General features: G+C 39.3%; 1 protein-coding gene and 1 long non-coding RNA gene across 2 annotated transcripts; one reads left to right on the forward strand and one right to left on the reverse strand.

The window, feature by feature from the left end:
• Positions 1 to 665: 665 nt before the first annotated feature.
• On the reverse strand, positions 666 to 19,034 carry plbd2 (phospholipase B domain containing 2). The gene is made up of 12 exons (XM_048192572.1): positions 18,773 to 19,034; positions 9,882 to 9,975; positions 8,671 to 8,829; positions 6,524 to 6,624; positions 6,191 to 6,405; positions 6,027 to 6,121; positions 5,781 to 5,941; positions 5,584 to 5,679; positions 4,709 to 4,780; positions 1,435 to 1,587; positions 1,184 to 1,346; positions 666 to 1,057 (listed from the first exon to the last, which is right to left on the reverse strand). The coding sequence occupies exons 1-12, from the start codon at positions 18,940 to 18,942 to the stop codon at positions 887 to 889; spliced, it is 1,650 nt and encodes a 549-aa protein (XP_048048529.1). The 5' UTR covers positions 18,943 to 19,034; the 3' UTR covers positions 666 to 886.
• Positions 10,985 to 13,046, forward strand: LOC125269640. Its single transcript, XR_007185161.1, has 3 exons — positions 10,985 to 11,759; positions 12,444 to 12,536; positions 12,653 to 13,046. It is a non-coding gene; the product is annotated as an uncharacterized LOC125269640 (long non-coding RNA).
• Positions 19,035 to 20,017: the final 983 nt, after the last annotated feature.

The raw sequence follows: 20,017 nt of genomic DNA on the forward strand, positions 1-20,017 counted from the left end.
AATGCATTACTTTTAAAAGTAACTTCCCCAACACTGGTAAATACAGTGCCATTATGTGCAAGAATAAAGTTCAACATAAGCCTATACTACTTAAACACTAACAAAGTGGGGTCTACATTTTTTTATCAGTTTTATTTTGATAAACATGACAATATATCATTACGGTTACAAAAACACAGATTTGTGAGCATCAGATGAGATGAAGGTGAATAAACATGAAACACATGTGATCGTTGTCATGCGGTGAATCTGGCCAATCGTGAAACAGCTGTGTCATCATCAGAGCTTGTGCAGCCGCTCTTGAGAAACTGCTCTCGCGGTGCATTGATGCCATATGTCACAGTCATGTGGTGTTGGCACTGTTGCAAATCAGACAAAATTTCTAACCAGCATGCACTTCTGCAATTCAGACGCCAATCTGCATGAACTCAAACACATCTATTATCTGCTTGTCTGATGAAACAAAGCTGTTTCAGTTAAGACTGGATGTACTGCAAGTTTAGGAATTTTACAGGATTGAAGGTTCCCTTTTTAAAACACCTCCCCGCCCCACATCTACACCTAAATGCATTCTTCACATGTAACTTGGCTTATGATGTATTCTTTTAATAAAAATAGTTCATATAATCACATCAAGAATGCAAGGAAACGCTTCCGAGACCACATGAGGCAACAGAACAATCACGTCTTGATTTATTGTCATTTCACAGACACAGAATATTTCAGAGGATCTCTTTCAGAATGCATCACTGCACAAACACTTCTCTTGGTCAAAATATCAGTTTCTTATAATCAAAATACTGCGGCTGATTTCTTCCTGAGATTGCAGTCATCATGTTGATCATCATGGGCTTCTGGATTAGGACAGGTAATGAAAGTTAGCCGTTCATGTGGACCATCTGACGTGGACGGGGCTGAAGTCCCAGCGGTCCGGATGGCCCATGTGCAGGAGGTCGCTGTACGGAGATTTGCTCCACTGGAACACGGGTGTCTGATCCCAGGTCGGACCGCTGACCGCCAAGAGCTGGAACTGCTGGAAGAGGCCGAAGCTCGTCATCTGCAGGATAACAGGAATGTTAGGAAACACAAGGTGCATGTGTGATATCAGCTGCAAGTAATACTCCAAGTTTGCGCACAAGTTGAATTCACCACTCTGGATGGGAGCGCAGCTATCGTTACTGACCTTCATGTCTGTTCCACCATGAGGCCGCTGCTTCAGAGCTCCAAACGGATATGTGCCGTTGGCAGGATTCAAGTCGGATCGGGCAGAGATGGAGTTCTCACCGTTCTGAACGGGGTCACAGGCGTCGCAGCGGGACAACGGGTCCTCCATGTAGTTATTATACCTGCGGTGCACGGACACATTCAAGGGCCAAATGAAGACAGAAGCCATCAAAGAAACACAAGAACTGAAGGTGTGCAGCAGGGCCGTACCTCATCAGACGCACCATGGACTCGATGTCCGTAACCAGAGTTTGGTTTCTGCGGAATATCTGTGCTCGTGGATTCTCGCTGAAGGAGAACCAGGACCCGTATTTCTGAACCAGCTCCTGACCTCCGCTCGCATTGAACACCTCCTCGAAGTACCTGCACAGAAAACAACAACTGCTGTGCTCCAGATCTCTAGCATGTTTTAGTCACAGTGGCTCCAGTCCTGGCCTCTCTGTGTTTAGTTCACATGGGATTCCATCCCCACAATCAAAGACATGCAGGACAGGAATGTACAGAATTGGAGGCTGGGAATTGCCTGTAGGTGTGAGGAACTAACGCCATGTCCTAACCGGACGTGGCACGATGCCACAACACGTGACGAAAGGTGTCTATTCCATGTTAATCAGAGTTTAAAATGGTTCTACCTTAGAAATTATTTTTATTTCTGCAAAGTCGTGGCTGGAACAACAGGCAAAGTATGACAATGATAACTTCAGATACTGATTATGTGCTTTAAATGTCAAAAGCGTCTAATGCATCTATTTTGATGACCTTTATAGCGTACTGAAAGAGACAGTGGTCAATTCACCTCAGATCTTACAAATAAACAAACCTGAACAAACAAGTTTATTGTTTATTTTATGAATTTCCATTTGGTTTTGTGAGGGTATTGCACTTGCAGTGACTCCGCCCACATGCTCTTTTGATTGGCTGTGATATTCGATTGATTTAATAGCGAGGGCAGTGTGCTTACAGAGAGACTCCGCCCACGCACTATTCTGATTGGCTGTGATTTTCGATTGATTTAATAGCGAGGGCAGTGTGCTTACAGTGAGACTCCGCCCACGCACTATTCTGATTGGCTGTGATTTTCGATTGATTTAATAGCGAGGGCAGTGTGCTTACAGTGAGACTCCGCCCACGCGCTATTCTGATTGGCTGTGATTTTCGATTGATTTAATAGCGAGGGCAGTGCGCTTACAGAGAGACTCCGCCCACGCACTATTCTGATTGGCTGTGATTTTCGATTGATTTAATAGCGAGGGCAGTGCGCTTACAGAGAGACTCCGCCCACGCACTATTCTGATTGGCTGTGATTTTCGATTGATTTAATAGCGAGGGCAGTGCGCTAACAGAGAGACTCCGCCCACGCACTATTCTGATTGGCTGTGATTTTCGATTGATTTAATAGCGAGGGCAGTGCGCTAACAGAGAGACTCCGCCCACGCACTATTCTGATTGGCTGTGATTTTCGATTGATTTAATAGCGAGGGCAGTGCGCTAACAGAGAGACTCCGCCCACGCACTATTCTGATTGGCTGTGATTTTCGATTGATTTAATAGCGAGGGCAGTGCGCTAACAGAGAGACTCCGCCCACGCACTATTCTGATTGGCTGTGATTTTCGATTGATTTAATAGCGAGGGCAGTGTGCTTACAGTGAGACTCCGCCCACGCACTATTCTGATTGGCTGTGATTTTCGATTGATTTAATAGCGAGGGCAGTGCGCTAACAGAGAGACTCCGCCCACGCACTATTCTGATTGGCTGTGATTTTCGATTGATTTAATAGCGAGGGCAGTGCGCTAACAGAGAGACTCCGCCCACACACTATTCTGATTGGCTGTGATTTTCGATTGATTTAATAGCGAGGGCAGTGCGCTTACAGAGAGACTCCGCCCACACGCTCTTCTGATTGGCTGTGATTTTTGATTGTGCGGGCAGTGTGCTTACAGAGAGACTCCGCCCACATGCTCTTCTGATTGGTTGTGATTTTTGATTGTGCGGGCAGTGTGCTTACAGAGAGACTCCGCCCACATGCTCTTCTGATTGGCTGTGATTTTTGATTGTGTGGGCAGTGTGCTTACAGAGAGACTCCGCCCACATGCTCTTCTGATTGGCTGTGATTTTTGATTGTGCGGGCAGTGTGCTTACAGAGAGACTCCGCCCACATGCTCTTCTGATTGGCTGTGATTTTTGATTGTGCGGGCAGTGTGCTTACAGAGAGACTCCGCCCACATGCTCTTCTGATTGGCTGTGATTTTCGATTGATTTAATAGCGAGGGCAGTGTGCTTACAGAGAGACTCCACCCACATGCTCTTCTGATTGGCTGTGATTTTCGATTGTTTTGTTGCGTCTCATAGGCGTGTCGTGTCTGGTGTGAACAGACAAACTGTGTCTCGCTGGATTCCTCTTCCATCACGTCTGGTTAAGACATAGTGTAATCCTAAACTAAACAATAACCCTACAGCAAATACGCTGAAATGAACCCTGTTTGCATCATCGATCATTATTTTTCTGTTTATCACTGTAAAGCTGATTTGAAACAATCTGTATTGTATAAATCATTATATAAATAAAGGAGAATTGACTTCTGTCAGCGGTTTAGTCTCTCTTCATCCGTCAGCAGGCAGAAGCGTGCGATTACAGACAGAAGATGGACATTATGAGGTTGTGACAGATGAGGTCAGTGTGTCATGTGATTCACACTTAGATAATAAATACATCAACACTGCTGAGAGAGCGACTCTGTGGTTTCACAACCTCTTCAACTTCTTCTTTAGAACATTTTCCAGCGAAGATGGTTATTAATCACTTATCTTTTCTGCCACAGAATAAAAAAGGTAATTGCAACTTTTTCACCTCACAGCTCTGACTTTTTTCTTGTAAAATCACAACAAAAGTATTGTGAGATGACTTTTATATATCTTGCACTTTGGACTTTATAACTTGAACAGTCAGAATTGCAAGTTTATATCTGGCAATTACCTCTTTTATTTTTTATTCTGTGGTGGGAACAAGTGATCTGTGTGAACCGCTTAAATATAGACCCGTCTTAAATCTTACATTTATGTCTAAAACACTATAAATGCACACATGACTTCATCACATGACATCATGACAACTTTACAAGTGAAGTTTGGAGAGCAAGATGAAATTTCTCAACTGTCCAAAGTAAATTAATTTGTTGAATGTGCCTAAATCAATAATCATATGAGGTGTTATTCACAGGAATGAGCTGCTGGAACTCAATCCGTGTCCAGACGGATGCACCGTTCTCTCAACTCAACTATAACTACAGACACGGACTTCAGCGTTACGCCTGATGATGATCTGTCCACAGAAAACTACATTTCTAAAACATTCTTCCACCTAAAAAATACTTCCAAGAATATTGCAATGTCCGTCAGTCTCCATAAACGAGTTGTGTTTGGTTTAAACCAGGTAATATTTACACAAATGTCTGACGGCCGTGCAGCTGTGACTCTTTACTCACGGGATGTTGTAGCTGGCCCAGTATCCTGTCTTATACAGCTCTTCCGATCTGTCTGCTGTTACGATCATCCCACTGAGGAAACAGACAGAAGACACCACAGTTCCTGCTGCTGATCAATGAGTTTATCATTCAAGAAGTAATGATTTCTCATTTGAGTTACACAGCCAGTCAAAGTTTGGAATAATTAAGATCATTTAATGTTTTAAAAGAGTCTCTTCTGCTCACCAAACCTGCTTTTATTTGATCAAAAATACAGTAAAACAGTGAAATATTATTCCAGTGTAAATCAGCTGTTTTCTATGTGAATATATAGTAAAGTGTACTTTAATTTTCAGCATCATTACTCCAGTCTTCAGTGTCACATGATCCTTCAGAAATCATTCTGATATGATGATTTGCTGCTCAAGAAACATTATCAATGTTGACAGTTATGAAAACAGCTTCATATTTCTGTGGAAACTGTGATGCATTATGTTTTTCAGGATTCTTTGATAAAAGAAAGTTCAAAAGAACATTTGAAACAGAATCTTTTATTTTTACTTTTGATCAATTTAATGCACCCTTGATGAATAAAAGTACTGATTTATTTTTTTAAACTTACATACTCCAAACTTTTGAATGGGAATGTATGACAGTCTCCACAAAAATCCACAAGGATCATGTGACACTGAAGACTTTACTATATATTCACATAGAAAACAGCTGATTTAAAAATGTTACTGTGTTTCTGATCAAATAAATGCAGCTCTGGTGAGCAGAAGAAACTCTTTCAGAAACATGAAATGATCTTAATTATTCCAAACGTCTGACCTCTGGTGTATGAATGCCTGGTGCGGAGACGATTTCTTAGACTAACGCAGGACAAGCACACTTACGGGATCTGCTCCAGAACTGTGAAGAGCCCTTGTTTTGAGTATTGCTGTCCCGGGACAAAGAGCTTGTAGTCGACCACCATCCACTGATTGTTGTACCTGGCCAAGCATGCATCTCAATTTAGTCTGACCATCTGCTTTTATTCAAATGATCTTGTTTAGTAATTATGCGTGTGCATGATGCACTAAAAGTTGCTTACGTCCCACTGTTGTGCTTGCTGAAGATGTCCGCCCACGCCTGACCGCTTTCAGCGAGTCGATTGGCCACGATGTTCCTGAGCCACTCCATGACAGCGCCGCGGGGCTGCACAAACTTCCACAGGTCAGGATTACTGTTGCCAATCGTGGTTTCCAAAGTCACCTGAAGAAAACACACAATTATTAAAGAAATAAGCACTGCTCCATCCAACAAGATAACAGTTTAACTACGATTAAAAGAGTCTCACCAAACCACTGCTGAGCAAATAAAAGTCATCGCCGGAGAAAATACTGCCAGGATAGGAGGAAAACACCTGAGTTCTCCCGGGATTAATGTCCTTTCCTGCAGGAACAGAGATTAGTACAATATAGGACACAAACTATGTGAACACACTCATGATCGTGTTCACACCTGTGGGAGACGCGTGGAAAGCGAAGCTGTATCTCTTCAGTATCCGCAGCATTGACTGGTAGGTGTTCCACGTGTCATGTGACACCAGCAGATCCTTGCCGTCCGGAAGGAGTTTGATCAGAGCGGAGCACGAGCCCGAGCCGACGCTCCGAGAGCGGCTGGATTTGTTGAGCGCAGCCTCCAGGTCCTCCAGGTCTCCTCCCATCTGGAAAAGGCTGAACGGTAACGCAGAAAGGAAGAGCGCACATGCAATAATAATAATAATAATAATAATAATAATAATAATAATGCAGATGGACTAAAGAAAAAAAGGCTATAGTAAGCTATACTCACAGGAAGCCCATGGGGTTGATGGAAAGACTCCCTAAAGGAAATTCAACCTGCCCGTTGTAGCCGTCCTCCAAACCCTTCAGCTGCAGCAGAGACAAACGGACCTGAAAGAGAACAGGCCATAAACTAGAAGAGGCTGAAAAACAGTCCTGTAGCTTTAGAGACGCTTCCCCTTCAGTCAGTGACGCTGATGCAACAGCAACCAATCACTCTTCAGTATGCAAATTAATGCAGGAATCAGAATGCACAAATTAAAATGACCGTCAGAAGGTGATCGAGGTCAATAGGATTATTTCCTGATAATTTACTCTCCTCCATGTCATCCAAGATGTTCATGTCTTTCTTTCTTCAGTTGAAAAGAAATGAAGGAAAACATTCCAGGATTTTTCTCCATATAGTGGACTTCACTGGGGTTCAACGGGTTGAAGGTCCAAATGTCAGTTTCAGTGCAGCTTCAAAGAGCTCTACATGATCCCAGACGAGGAATAAGAGTCTTATCTAGAGAAACCATTGGACATTTTCTAAAAAAATAAACATTTATATACTTTTTAACCACAAATGCTCGTCTTGCACTGCTCTGTGATGCTCCACGCATGACATAATCATGTTGGAAACTCCATCTCATTTTCTCCTCCAACTTCAAAATCGTCCGACATCGTTGTTTTACCTTTTTTGTAAAGGCCGTTTGACTTAGTCTTTGACGTTCGCTTTGTAAACACTGGATTGGTACTTCCACCTACGTCACACGTGACCTTTCCAACATGATTACGGCATGCGTGGAGCATCACAGAGCAGTGCAAGACGAGCATTTGTGGTTAAAAAGTGTATAAATGTTTATTTCTTTAAGAAAATGGCTAATGGTTTCTCTAGATTAGACTCTTATTCCTCATCTGGGATAGGGCTATTTATAGAAAAATATTGATTTCTCGAATTCTCATTTTTATGTGCCGATATGGATTCTTAAATCCCAAGAATCGATTAGTCTAGTCTGTTTTCAGTTGATGAATGAGCAGAATATGTAGCGCCTCCCATCCAATAAATCGCAATAATCTTTGAGCTTTGTTACTTTTGATATGAAGCAAAGTCTCAGATTTCAAATGACGTCCATCTTATTATGAGATTCAGAAAATAAATACCGTTTTGGCGCTGTTTAATGTGGCGTGACAGATCGCTTTAGCGCCTCAGTTAAAGAGAAGCATGTGATCATCCTCTCCTCCGCTTTAATACCAGTTACAGTGAAATAAACATGCATGAACATCTGAAGGTATGTTAAAATATACAGTACAACTTACTGAAATCCGTATCATGTCTCATGTAATCGCTCAATCAGTGCTTCAACCTCGGAAAGACTCAATAAAACAGCTTCAATGTCACGTGACGTCACATTTACCTCAGAAAAACATATTCAGTGACCATAAACTCATTAGTCAGATAGAAAAGTGACTCTAGAAAGCAACATTCTGATAAATATAGATATGCACCGTTACATATTCATTATAATCTTTAATGTTCTTCAATATTTAATGCATGTTTGAATAAAAATCAGCTACGATTTAAATGTTTATATTTATAAAAAAAAAAAAAAACGAATTGGAGTAGAAATATGATCATGTAATTCTAAACTTTATTTATAATAAAAACATCATTGAGTGTAATTGAAGTGTTTGTATATAAATAAGTTAATTTAATCTTCAATATTATTATAGTAGTACCAGCTGACTCCCGTGTAGTTTTTTTCCTCTAGAAAATGTGGCATGTACTCTAACTGATCCAAAATAATCGATATCGAATCGAAATCGTAATCAAATCGAAAGCATGTTAATAGAAATCGAATCGTGAATATTGTGTCAATACCCAGCCCTCGTCTGGGATCATGTAGAGCTCTTTGAAGCTGCACTGAAACTGACATTTGGACCTTCAACCCGTTGAACCCCAGTGAAGTCCACTATATGGAGAAAAATCCTGGAATGTTTTCATCAGAAACCTTCATTTCTTTTCCACTGAAGAAAGAAAAACATGAACATCTTGGATGACATGGAGGAGAGTAAATTATCAGGAAATTTAACTCTGAAGTGGGTGTAATGTTTACACAGACAGTGGAATAAGACGGGATGTTAGAGAAAGGCCTGCAGCTGAAGTGAAGCAGTCACCTGATGCCAGTACGGACAGTCGGTGTGCGCGTCCATCTGCTGCGTGAGCCACTGCAGGTTGGTGCTGATGTAGTCTTTGAGCCGCTCACAGTAGCCGACGTCTCGAGCGAACGGGCCGCAGTAACCCATCAGCGTGTTCATCCAGTGCTGGTAGATGAGCTGCGGCAGACCACAGGAGAAGATCTCACTCACTCAGCAGTGCTCTCATGGATCTGCTGCCTATCATGAAGTGTTGTCTATTTGTGTCCAGCACATGATCTCTCATCATGTCACACATGTGCACTAGGAAACCACAGTTTTATGCACCTTCTCAAGGCGGTTATGTGTTACAGTATGTGGTAATGACAGACTCTGCACTCATCAGAAGTGTCCAACATCTACACATCGTTTGTTCGGTTAATTTAATGCATCATCTGGGCATCTGAACTGCACTATTTACACTAAAAAGGCAAATCGGGATGACCTACATGCTTGATGGCGTGTGGATCAGCTAGAAAAGTTAATTTTTTCTAAATTAATTTCTATAAAAACAATGAGGGAATGATATGTGACAAGTGTTTGGCGATTAACTTTACATCTTTTCTAGAAGCTATTTTGTACAGCACCTAAATATCAGAATAAAGCATGTAAAATTAAAATCACTTCACAAGAGATTATTTGCTGCCATCGTTCACATCCATATTGTAATGCTAGGAACGGATCTAACTGCAGGAGAGACTTTAATGAAAAATCAAGACATCCAATGACTGACAACGAGCAAGAGAAACTCAAGGTGTATTTAATCACACAAGCTTAACAAGATGAGTTCATCAGACACACCTGGGGAAGAACTGGGAAAAACTACAAACTGACTACAAAATGGCACATGGGACAGAATACAGGAAGTGTAACAAAACGTCCATGGAAAAACACAGAGCGTATCATGACTCCACTTGAAGGCCACAATTTTTCACTATAAAGAGTCTTTTGTGGGATGGAAAGATGTCATGGATGTTAAAGGTTCTTCATGGAGCCATCGACGCCAATAAAGCAACTTTATTTTTAAAAGCCTGAGAGTGCGACTTTATATCTGTGACCGTATTATCATTATTTGCACAGGTTTATAAATCAGAATTTTTTGTTAATGTGTCCTTCTCAAAATTAAAACATATCTACAGGCCTTTATTAAAGATTGATCCATGTCATTATGGTTTATTTGTGACGTGGCGTACCTGTGAGGTGACCTGAGCCTCCACGAGTCCGGCCGCGTACGCCTGCAGCGAGTCATTATAGGCGGCGCTGGTGCTGACCTCCAGATACGCCCACCTGACACAAACACATCAACAACATCAGTTTATGGAGCAATGTTCAAGTCCAAGCTGTGTTACCATCATCTCCACTGAGAAACACCTTCACTCAATAATGCGCTGCTTCTCATCTAATGATGCTCTAGAATATCACGAAATGTGCAAAATAATCCAGAAGCAAGTATTCTTTCTAGAGTGCAATAATATTTCTTGTCTCTTCATAACATTAAAGGATTAGTTCACTTTTAAATAAGCTTTTCCTGATAATTTACTCTCCTCCATGTCATCCAAGATGTTCATGTCTTTCTTTCTTCAGTTGAAAAGAAATTAAGGTTTTTGATGAAAACATTCCAGGATTTTTCTCCTTATAGTAGACTTCAATGGGCACCAAACGATTGAAGGTCAAAATTAGTTTCACTGCAGCTTCAAATTGTTCTACATGATCCCAGATAAGAAATAAGGGTCTTATCTAGTGAAACCATCGCTCATTTTCTGAAAAAAATTGAAAATTATATAAGTTTTAACCTTAAATGCTCATCTTGAACTAGCTCTCTTCTTCTTCTTCTCCTCTATTTGAATTAATTGTTATATACTATTGAACTAGCATATTGCATATAAATATTAGTTCAAACTTTGACCTGTGGAGGGCAGTAATACGCTTAGCAGCGTCTACACTGCTGGAATTCAAATAGAGGAGAAGAAGAAGAAGAGAGCTAGTTCAAGATGAGCATTTAAGGTTAAAACTTATATAATTTTCAATTTTTTTCAGAAAATGAGCACTGGTTTCACTAGATAAGACCCTTATTTCTTATCTGGGATCATGTAGAACAATTTGAAGCTGCAGTGAAACTAATTTTGACCTTCAATCGTTTGGTGCCCATTGAAGTCTACTATAAGGAGAAAAATCCTGGAATGTTTTCATCAAAAACCTTAATTTCTTTTCAACTGAAGAAAGAAAGACATGAACATCTTGGATGACATGGAGGAGAGTAAATTATCAGGAAAAGCTTATTTAAAAGTGAACTAATCCTTTAAGGTTGAACCACTGTAGTCACATGACTGTTTTAACAATGTCTTTAGTTCCTTTCTGGACCTTGAAAGTGTTGATTTTATTGCTGTCTTTGGAATCATAAACCTCTCAGATTTCATCAAAAATATCTTCATGTGTGTTTTGTTGTTTTTGTACTGCATGCATGTGATATTTTCTGGCCCGATTTTACAAAAAACATCTGACACAAACCATGTGATTAAAACCCATTTGTGCGTAAAAGATCTAAATCTTTCTGTGTTGAGAGGAATAACACACTGAGTTAAAAGTAACACAAAATGTGTCGTCCTTATCTAGACACACAGATGTGTTGAGAAATAAAAAGGTTGTGGTTTTCAACACTTCGGTTTTAAGAGTCCAAAAACACCCAGATCAACTAACCCTAACCTCCGCAAAACTGTGTGTCGACATGACGAGAATCAGCGCCGGTGTGAGTGTTTCGAGAACAGGATTGAGACTACGTTTGGGCAGAAGAACGATCTTTTGACACGACAACTGACAAGAAACTTGACATCTGACAGCATCTCCAGGCCATGAACTCAGAGCACAGCTCATCTCAGCCACACGGTCCTGGAATCACTAAAGCAGAACCGCTGGATCAGGGAGGGCATTTCCTCTGTTATCACGTCATCAGTACATCTTTGTAAACGCGTCTCATCTCTCCAGTTCTTTCAGGTTCAGCGTTGACTGTAAGATCTGCACTGACTGCGATAACAGATACTGTCTGAGCACCATCAGAACAACATCATGCTGCTGTAAGTCTTTCTATCTTCATACAAAGACAAGTTATGTATGGCGTTAATTTAATGACAAAAGTGGAGAGCACATTATTGTGAGGTGAGAGCACATCCATGTAATCGTGCACGAGGGGAGAGATTCACACCCGCACGTTGCATGGATGTGCTCTCACGTCACAATAAAGTGCTCTCCACTTTTGTCATTAAAATAACGCCATAATTATGTTAAGCCCTTGTTTTACAGACCCGGATGCATGTCGTTGCAAGTTTGTTTAGCATGCGTATGAGTCGACATTCTCTTGATTTGTGCTCATAAAGTGCAATAATTCTCAAATGACAACAATTGCTGTGATTTTAATTGTGATGAAAAACAATCAATTTAACCGTTATGCAGCATGACGAAAATGTGACTAATTTTTGTATTCATTAAAACTAGAGTAAAATGCCCATGTATTTAGTCGACTGTAAACCGCACTACCCAGATGGACTATATATGATAACTAAAAAAAATGCTGTGCCCAAAAACCTTTTCGTTCTACTGATGTGTGTCTCATGTAGAAACATGTTCAGAGTGAACCGGCCCTAACAGTGTTTTAATGAAGCAGCTTTGACATTTTAATAACTGCTTTTGTGCTCCACAGACATTAAATATCCTTAAAACGTGTTCTTAATGCTTCATATTGTTCATAATCTGTCCAACAGCGGAACCACACATTTTGTCGTCATTGGCGTAGTATCAGCGGTGGTTTTGATCGTCATCATCATCGCCCTCACCTGCTGCTGCTTTAAGTAAAAGTAAGTGTTTTATCTCACAGAAATGTGTCCAATTCTAGTTAAAAACTGCACACTCATATTTTAGTGATGATGGAAATGAGGGATGTCATATTTACATGATCTTGTTTTTCCCACAGATGGAAATAGTGTATCAGATCTCCAGTGAGACCCCGCCTGATTGGACGCAGATTATACCGTGGATGTGTTTTAGTCATGGTTATTAAAGACATTTTTAACATTCTTGAATTTGTTTCATTTTCATTGTCAGTTTTACTTTAGTGTTTTGTTCCAGTTTTGTTGATGTTTCTTCCATTATATTTAGTTTCAGTGTTTTAGAGCTGTCAAAGTTAACAGAGCTGAATGTAAATCTAGTGTCATGTTTAATGCAGGTGGATTGATTGTAAATGCTCAAAATTGACTGATTAATATATTGTGTATCAAAGACTAAAATTAACTCATGGTCAGTTTTATTTTGTTAGTTTCCACTTTTGTTATTTAGGTTTTCATTAGTTTTCACTAACAGTGAAATGTTCACAGATGTCTTAAATGACTTTCACACAAAACCTGCAAACATCAGGAAAAGAAACAGCCATGATTCTGTTTGAAGGAAGTGTGAACAAGTTTTCTGTTGAGTTTATTCTTCTGAAGCTCTAAAAGGTCTGATGAAATAAAAGAGAAATGATCTCCGGCGCTTCTATTGTTGATATTCATCTGATAGTAATAGAGTATTTTAGATAATTCACTCTTTTTATTTGTATATTTTTATATACAGTGTATACTTTTTGCCCTTAATTAAAAAAAAAAAAAAAAGAGAGTTTTTTTTTACTGTTTTGAATATGATGTTGATCCCACAGTACATTTCCTGGAAAAAAAAAGAAAAAAGAAAAAAAAAATATATATATATATATATATATATATATATATATATATATATATATATATATATATATATATATATATATATATATATATATATATATATATATATATATATCATATTTATTCACCACGGTATTGGCAGGTTAGTCCAAAACACTAGACATGAACTACATCAACACTTGCATTCAAGAGAATGAACTAGAAGTTACGCTTACTGTGAGGAAAACTAGTCCATTTGCGACATACGGCATTTATTTATTTAGCCTCTGTGACCCCACGTTAAAATATGCAACTCGCTGAAAGATTTTTTTTCTAGATTTTTTTTTCCACTTAACAGTAAGGGAGCCTCCTTAATTTTATGTTAATTCAATACCTTTTCGAAAATCCTTCATATAATGTTGAGAAAAAGTTTCCCCAAACTGCTGCCTCTCCTGTCAGAGAAACTGTCAGCAGCGCGAGAACTAGTGGGCGGAGCTATACGTGGGCGGAGCTACAGGTGCTGCTCCACCCCATGACTGCTCTCACTGGCTCACACGATTAAGAATGTGTTCGTATTGGTTTAGGAGACCAACTCCCAGATCAAGAGTCTTGAAAGACGTTTCATCAGCTGAACAATCAGTATGTTATGCTGCGTTCCAGACAACTCATGAGATTCAGATTTTTCCCAACTCCTACTTGGAAATAGCCTGGAATGCCGCTCAAAATCGGACATCAGACCTGCCAACTCAACCCCGACCTCAGCGAGACACGTCATTTGACGTCACATCCAATATGGCGGCAAGTCCTGCTTTCAACTAGCATAGCATGGAGCAACTTTGTCAAATGTAAAAACAAACTTTTAACACACTGTACATCTATCCTCACTCCCTCAGCTTCATTCCTGTCAAAAGATAAATATAGCGGCGCTACTAAATAAAATACTACAATACAAGGATGCACTGTGCTACAGCCTTTATTGTAAAGAGGCCATGTGCTGCGTTCGTCCAATCAGTGACACTGACACCACAAATATGTAAATAAGAACATTAACCCAGGGTTCAGGTGTGTGAAAGGTGAAGCAACTGATATCTCAGGATTGCTTTACCCAGGATTAAAAGTGCAGTATGTAATATTGACAGCTAGTGGTTGTAATGGGTACTGCAGTCCTCCTCCTCAGACGCGGGTTGCCGGATTGAGGGCTCAAAACCGAAACGAGTGCAGTAGACAGTGGAAAACGGGGAGACTTACAGTGTAAGTTGATGAGTTGATTTATCTGCGTTTTAATATGGCTCTGGTCACAGAAATTTTAGATAGATGCTGAGGCTTTTAAGTTTGCTAGAATCTGCGATCTCTGACCCAGTTCGTCCGCTGGCTTCCGTGGCTGCGATACGCTGTTTTCCACCAACTGGCAACCCAGGTTGTTGAAATAATATTGGGTAAACTGGCAGCGGGCGGGGTCACAGAGAACAAAACAAAAACAAATGCTGTATCCCAATTCGCCTACTTATACTACGCCCTAAAAGTACGTACTCTTTCTGTGAACAAAAAGCACTTACTTTTGAGTGTGTAGCAAAAGAGTAGACAAGCTTTGGGACATACTATCACGTCATACAATTGCGTCTTTGCTCTCTGTCGCATCCTGTCACCGTAAACTGGCCTGTCAATCATCTTACATCCTCCATCACAATTCATTTAGTTCATTTCCTATCGTATCAGAGAGAAATGCAGCACGTTGATCTACAGTCGCGGGTCTTTCATGTGGAGAACTCTCCTCATATTAATGCATAATGATGCATTTAAAAGTTAATGGCCAATCGGATCTTTATAAAAGTCCACATTGGTATTGCAGATGAAATATAACATGGATAACATTAAATAAATATTTTCTATCAGGTTCAACTGATTATTAGTCACTCAAACCTAGGCATGTGATGGTATCAAATTTTCACGTTGCGATTAATTGCTGAAGCTTTTTATCATGGTATACAGTATTATCACGATGTTGAAATAGGTTAAAAAAGTTTTAAAAAAAAAAAAGTGTCAGTGTGTGTGTGTGTGTGTGTGTTTTAGCAAGGCGGCCTGTGTTGCACGTTGGTGAATCAAGATACTCGCCAGGTCACTACTCCACTTTATTAATTTATCCTGTGTAAAACCTGGACACTGCCACACTGATGTGGCTTTTTGTTAACACTCTTGAGTCGGCGGTATCGCCGGCGATACCACCTCGGTTTTTTTCTTACCAGTGTGAAAGAGACTAAAATACTCCATCAATGTTGCACATACAATTAAGAGTTATACACCATTTTAATCTGTGGAATATCTTCTTTTATTTGTATACACTCAGAGTAACAACAAAATGTTGTGCTTTTTGTAAAATAAAGAAAACTAACATGATGCGTGATCTCTCGTCTCCCTCTGAACGAACTCCAATCTGATAGTTCTCAGAAAATGAACTGTAACTTAGTGAATACTAATGACAAAAACATGAGACTTATGTCTAAAGAAACGCTGATGTGCAATAATATGTGCATGCATGAGATCACAAAAATCATGTTTTTGTCAAGAGTGGACATTAATCCTGTTATCAGCGTGATCACAGAGGGTTTTTTCACAGCCTGCCTGACTGAAAGAGCTCATTGTGCGGCTCATTATGTGGATCTTTTGTCTTCTCAGGTGTGAATCACAGCATTATTCATGATGATTCACGCCTCCACACATACTGTTTCTTGAAAAAAAGTGTCTTACAAAATCTAAGTGAATATATTGTTTTATATGAACGAGTAGGCAGGATAATTTTTACATAATTTTGAAGCAAAAACTCTAATCTACAACCTCCAATATCCAGAAGTCTTGTGAACACAGATTTAATATTTGTTTTTTGGCCATTACTATGCATAAACATTATTCCTTCAAAAACACAAACATGTACATACATGTTCCTCACATATTATTGTAGCCGAGTTTGTGCTGAATACAGTGTAATGACACTTGTGTCATTAATATGTTTATGAAAAACTGAAAAAAGCACAAATGTCAGGGCATGTCAAAACTTCTCCAGGGCCCCAAAAATCTTCAGACCCCAGAGGGTTAAAGACTGTCCTACTACAGGATTTAACACAGAGTAAAAGCTCACTATCAGTTACAAAACACACTGTAACAGTCTGTCACAGGCAATTCTAGTTGCATTTTTCATCAATAAATTTAAATTATCCTTTGACTATGTTCTGGCCCGCCATCTAATGCAGAAATTTTTTTTGTCCCGATGCCAAACTTACTTGCCGACCCCTGACCTAAATGATCCGTTTTGTCTAGCCTGCACTAGAGACGAGTGACATGTGACAATCTGCACTCCTATTGGCTGTCGCTTCTGAAAGTCAATGTTCATTAGCATAAAATTTCTCAGCTTTCTTAAAGATATGTGGTTAGTTAGGAAACAACAGGAGACAGAAAAACAGAAAAAAATAGATAAAAACAGTACATTCATTTTAGCATAATGTTTACAAGAAATAGAAATAACATTAGTTGTTATCCTGTTTCTCACCGTGAAGCTGATTTGAAACAAGCTGTTTTGTAAAAAGTGGTATAGAAATGAAGCTGACTTGACACTGAACCTACAGACTTTAGAGGCTTAAGGTACTTTTTTTTAAAGGGTTAGTTCACCCAAAAAAGAAAATAATGTCATTAATTACTCATGTCGTTCCACACCCGTAAGACCTTCGTTCATCTTCAGAACACAAATTAAGATATTTTTGATGAAATCCGATGAGGCCTGCATAGCCAGCAATGACATTTCCTCTCTCAAGATCCATTAATGTACTAAAAACATATTTAAATCAGTTCATGTGAGTACAGTGCTTCAATATTAATATTATAAAGCCACGAGAATATTTTTGGTGCGCCAAAAAAAACAAAATAACGACTTACTTAGTGATGGCCGATTTCAAAACACTGCTTCAGGAAGCTTCGGAGCAAAAATTAATCAGTGTGTCGAATCATGAATCTGGTCGCGGGTCAAACCACCAAACTGCTGAAAACACGTGACTTTTGGCGCTCTGAACCGCTGATTCATAACGCTGATTCATAACGCTGATTCATAACGCTCCGAAGCTTCCTGAAGCAGTGTTTTGAAATACTTATAATCGTGTATTTATTAGTTAATGTTTTATCTGTCTCTTCCCTGTGCCTGTTGATTCCTGACAAATGCATATCTTTCACAGATTCACACACTCCGGTTAACTCGTATAACTCATAACTCCTGTTGTCTTCTCATGAGCTCCCTCTGTTGCTCTGGCTGAAAGGATCAGGATAGATAGACGGAGAGATCGCGCAAACGTCCTCGGATTGCAATCATCGCATAATTTAGAGGAAAATCAGTAGAGAGGCTCAGAAAAGTGACGTAAACATAGGGTATGTTATCAATATATTTCTAAATGTTTAAGCCTTTGGATTTAAAAGCCTTAGTGGAGTTGTTTTGTGCATTCTCGTGATCGTAAATAAATGGAAGCAGGCGCAACTGAACAGGCATGTGTTTTCTTTTCATGTCAATATAAATATGAGTTAGATTTAGCACGATTGATGTGCACTCCTGACATAAATTAATAAATTACTATTACTGTAACTTTTTTTTATTGTAAAACATTGTTCAAATATTGATGCTGGAATCTTAAAAATATAAGTAAAAAACAAACGTTTGTAAGTTTGGATCGTTAAATCTTGAATGACTGTCAACTGTTGAATGAATGAGTGTCACGTCCAGCTTGTTTACTTTGAACCGGAAGACACTCCCACTTTTGACGCAAGGCCTCATGGGGCGTAGGAAACTTGTGGATATAAGTCGTTATTTTGGTTTTATGGCACACCAAAAATATTCTCGTGGCTTTATAATATTAATATTGAACCACTGTACTCACATGAACTGATTTAAATATGTTTTTAGTACATTAATGGATCTTGAGAGAGGAAATGTCATTGCTGGCTATGCAGGCCTCACGGAGCCATCGGATTTCATCAAAAATATCTTAATTTGTGTTCTGAAGATAAAAGAAAGTCTTACGGTGTGGAACGACATGAGGGTGAGTAATACATGTTTCATGTTGTTTCATGTTAATGAATTGGTTTTTGTTTTGTTTTTAGTGACACCACAGCTCTTGATCTCATTTGGTGCTTTAAAACAACACATATAGACTTATTAATATATAATTTCTAATACTATGCTTTTAAAATTTTATCTGAACATACATACTTGCATTAGTCCACTATCAAAACAACTGATCCCGAATCACAGCTATTCAAGCACTCGTAAATGAGCACTAACCCTGTGTTATTGATATGTTTTTTGAGGTTATTCATACTCTTACCCTGTGTTATTGATATGTTTATGAAGTTATTCAATCCCTTACCCTGTGTTGTTGATGTGGTCAGTGAAGTTGGCGACCGCGACAGAGCCCGTCTGAAGTCCCTCTTTCAGGAACAGACGAGATGTTTTCTCATCATAGAGCGCAGAGTAGATCTGAGCTCGTGACACATTTAAAACACAAACTAGACACAAAAACAAGTGATGAAACGCCATTGATCCTCCAAAAACACTCTTCTCCCTTTTCTTCTGAGGTTTACTGCTGTTCTGCAAACTGACTCAGCTGCATTACAGCCACCAACTGGACGGGAGCGCGCAGAGCAGCTGACAAACTTTGATCTCGCCGCCGCGCGGTCACGTGATTCTTGTAGTTGCAAACAGCTTCACCATGAGCGCGCTCAAGCTCAGACCGGTGCACTTGTAATTCCTTTTTCAGATGATAAAAAAAGAATATCCCGTCAAAATAGTAAATAATCGTGTGAGACATTTCCATACAAGAGAGTAAACCTGGTAAATCACCAGGTCCTGATGGTTATTATTTTATTTTATTATAAAATATCTTTTATTGGAAGCCTTACAAGACTGTATAAATAATAACGACTTATTGCCAACTATGAAACAAGGGCTTATAATTAGGAAAAGATTATTAGATAACTTACTCACTTTTGGTTATAAGTTTATAAACATTGTTACAATGCTTTACAAAGACATAAACAGCTCTGACGTCGCTCTTACATGTCCAAGCTTCGAGATCAAAAGAAGATTATTATATAGTAAATTCATATTTATGCATTCCAAATCATTTGAATACCAGCAAATTAAGGTTTGTGCTACTCTTCACTTATTGGTTATGCTAAACAAATCAAGAGCAAAATAAAAAACACAAATGTGTGTACATATTACATTATACAATTGTTGAACAAGTTTTATTAAGTTTTTTGTTCCTGAAATCTGATGGAGGAGGATCCAGATCCATGAGAAAGATGAGCCCACAGGAACCACTGGAGTGAAACTGCCTTCCTGACTCATGATGATGTTCCCAAATGTTTTGATGAATCAGCTGTTAGGGTCACAAGATTTGGGCATGTGGCTGCTGTATGCAAAAGTAAACAGATGTGGCAAATGTGGAGGAGAACACCAATATGGAGAGTGTGGAGAAAATGCAAAGTTGAAGTGTTGCAATTGTGGGGAAGAGCATAGTGCAGCATATGGGGGATGTAAAGTAAGGAAAAGAGCAGTGAAGGTACAGAATATCAAGATAACTGAGGGATAACATATGCTGAAGCCATTA

This window comes from Megalobrama amblycephala, linkage group LG6 (genome assembly GCF_018812025.1).
Source record: "Megalobrama amblycephala isolate DHTTF-2021 linkage group LG6, ASM1881202v1, whole genome shotgun sequence".
In the NCBI taxonomy this organism is placed as follows: Eukaryota; Metazoa; Chordata; class Actinopteri; order Cypriniformes; family Xenocyprididae; genus Megalobrama; species Megalobrama amblycephala.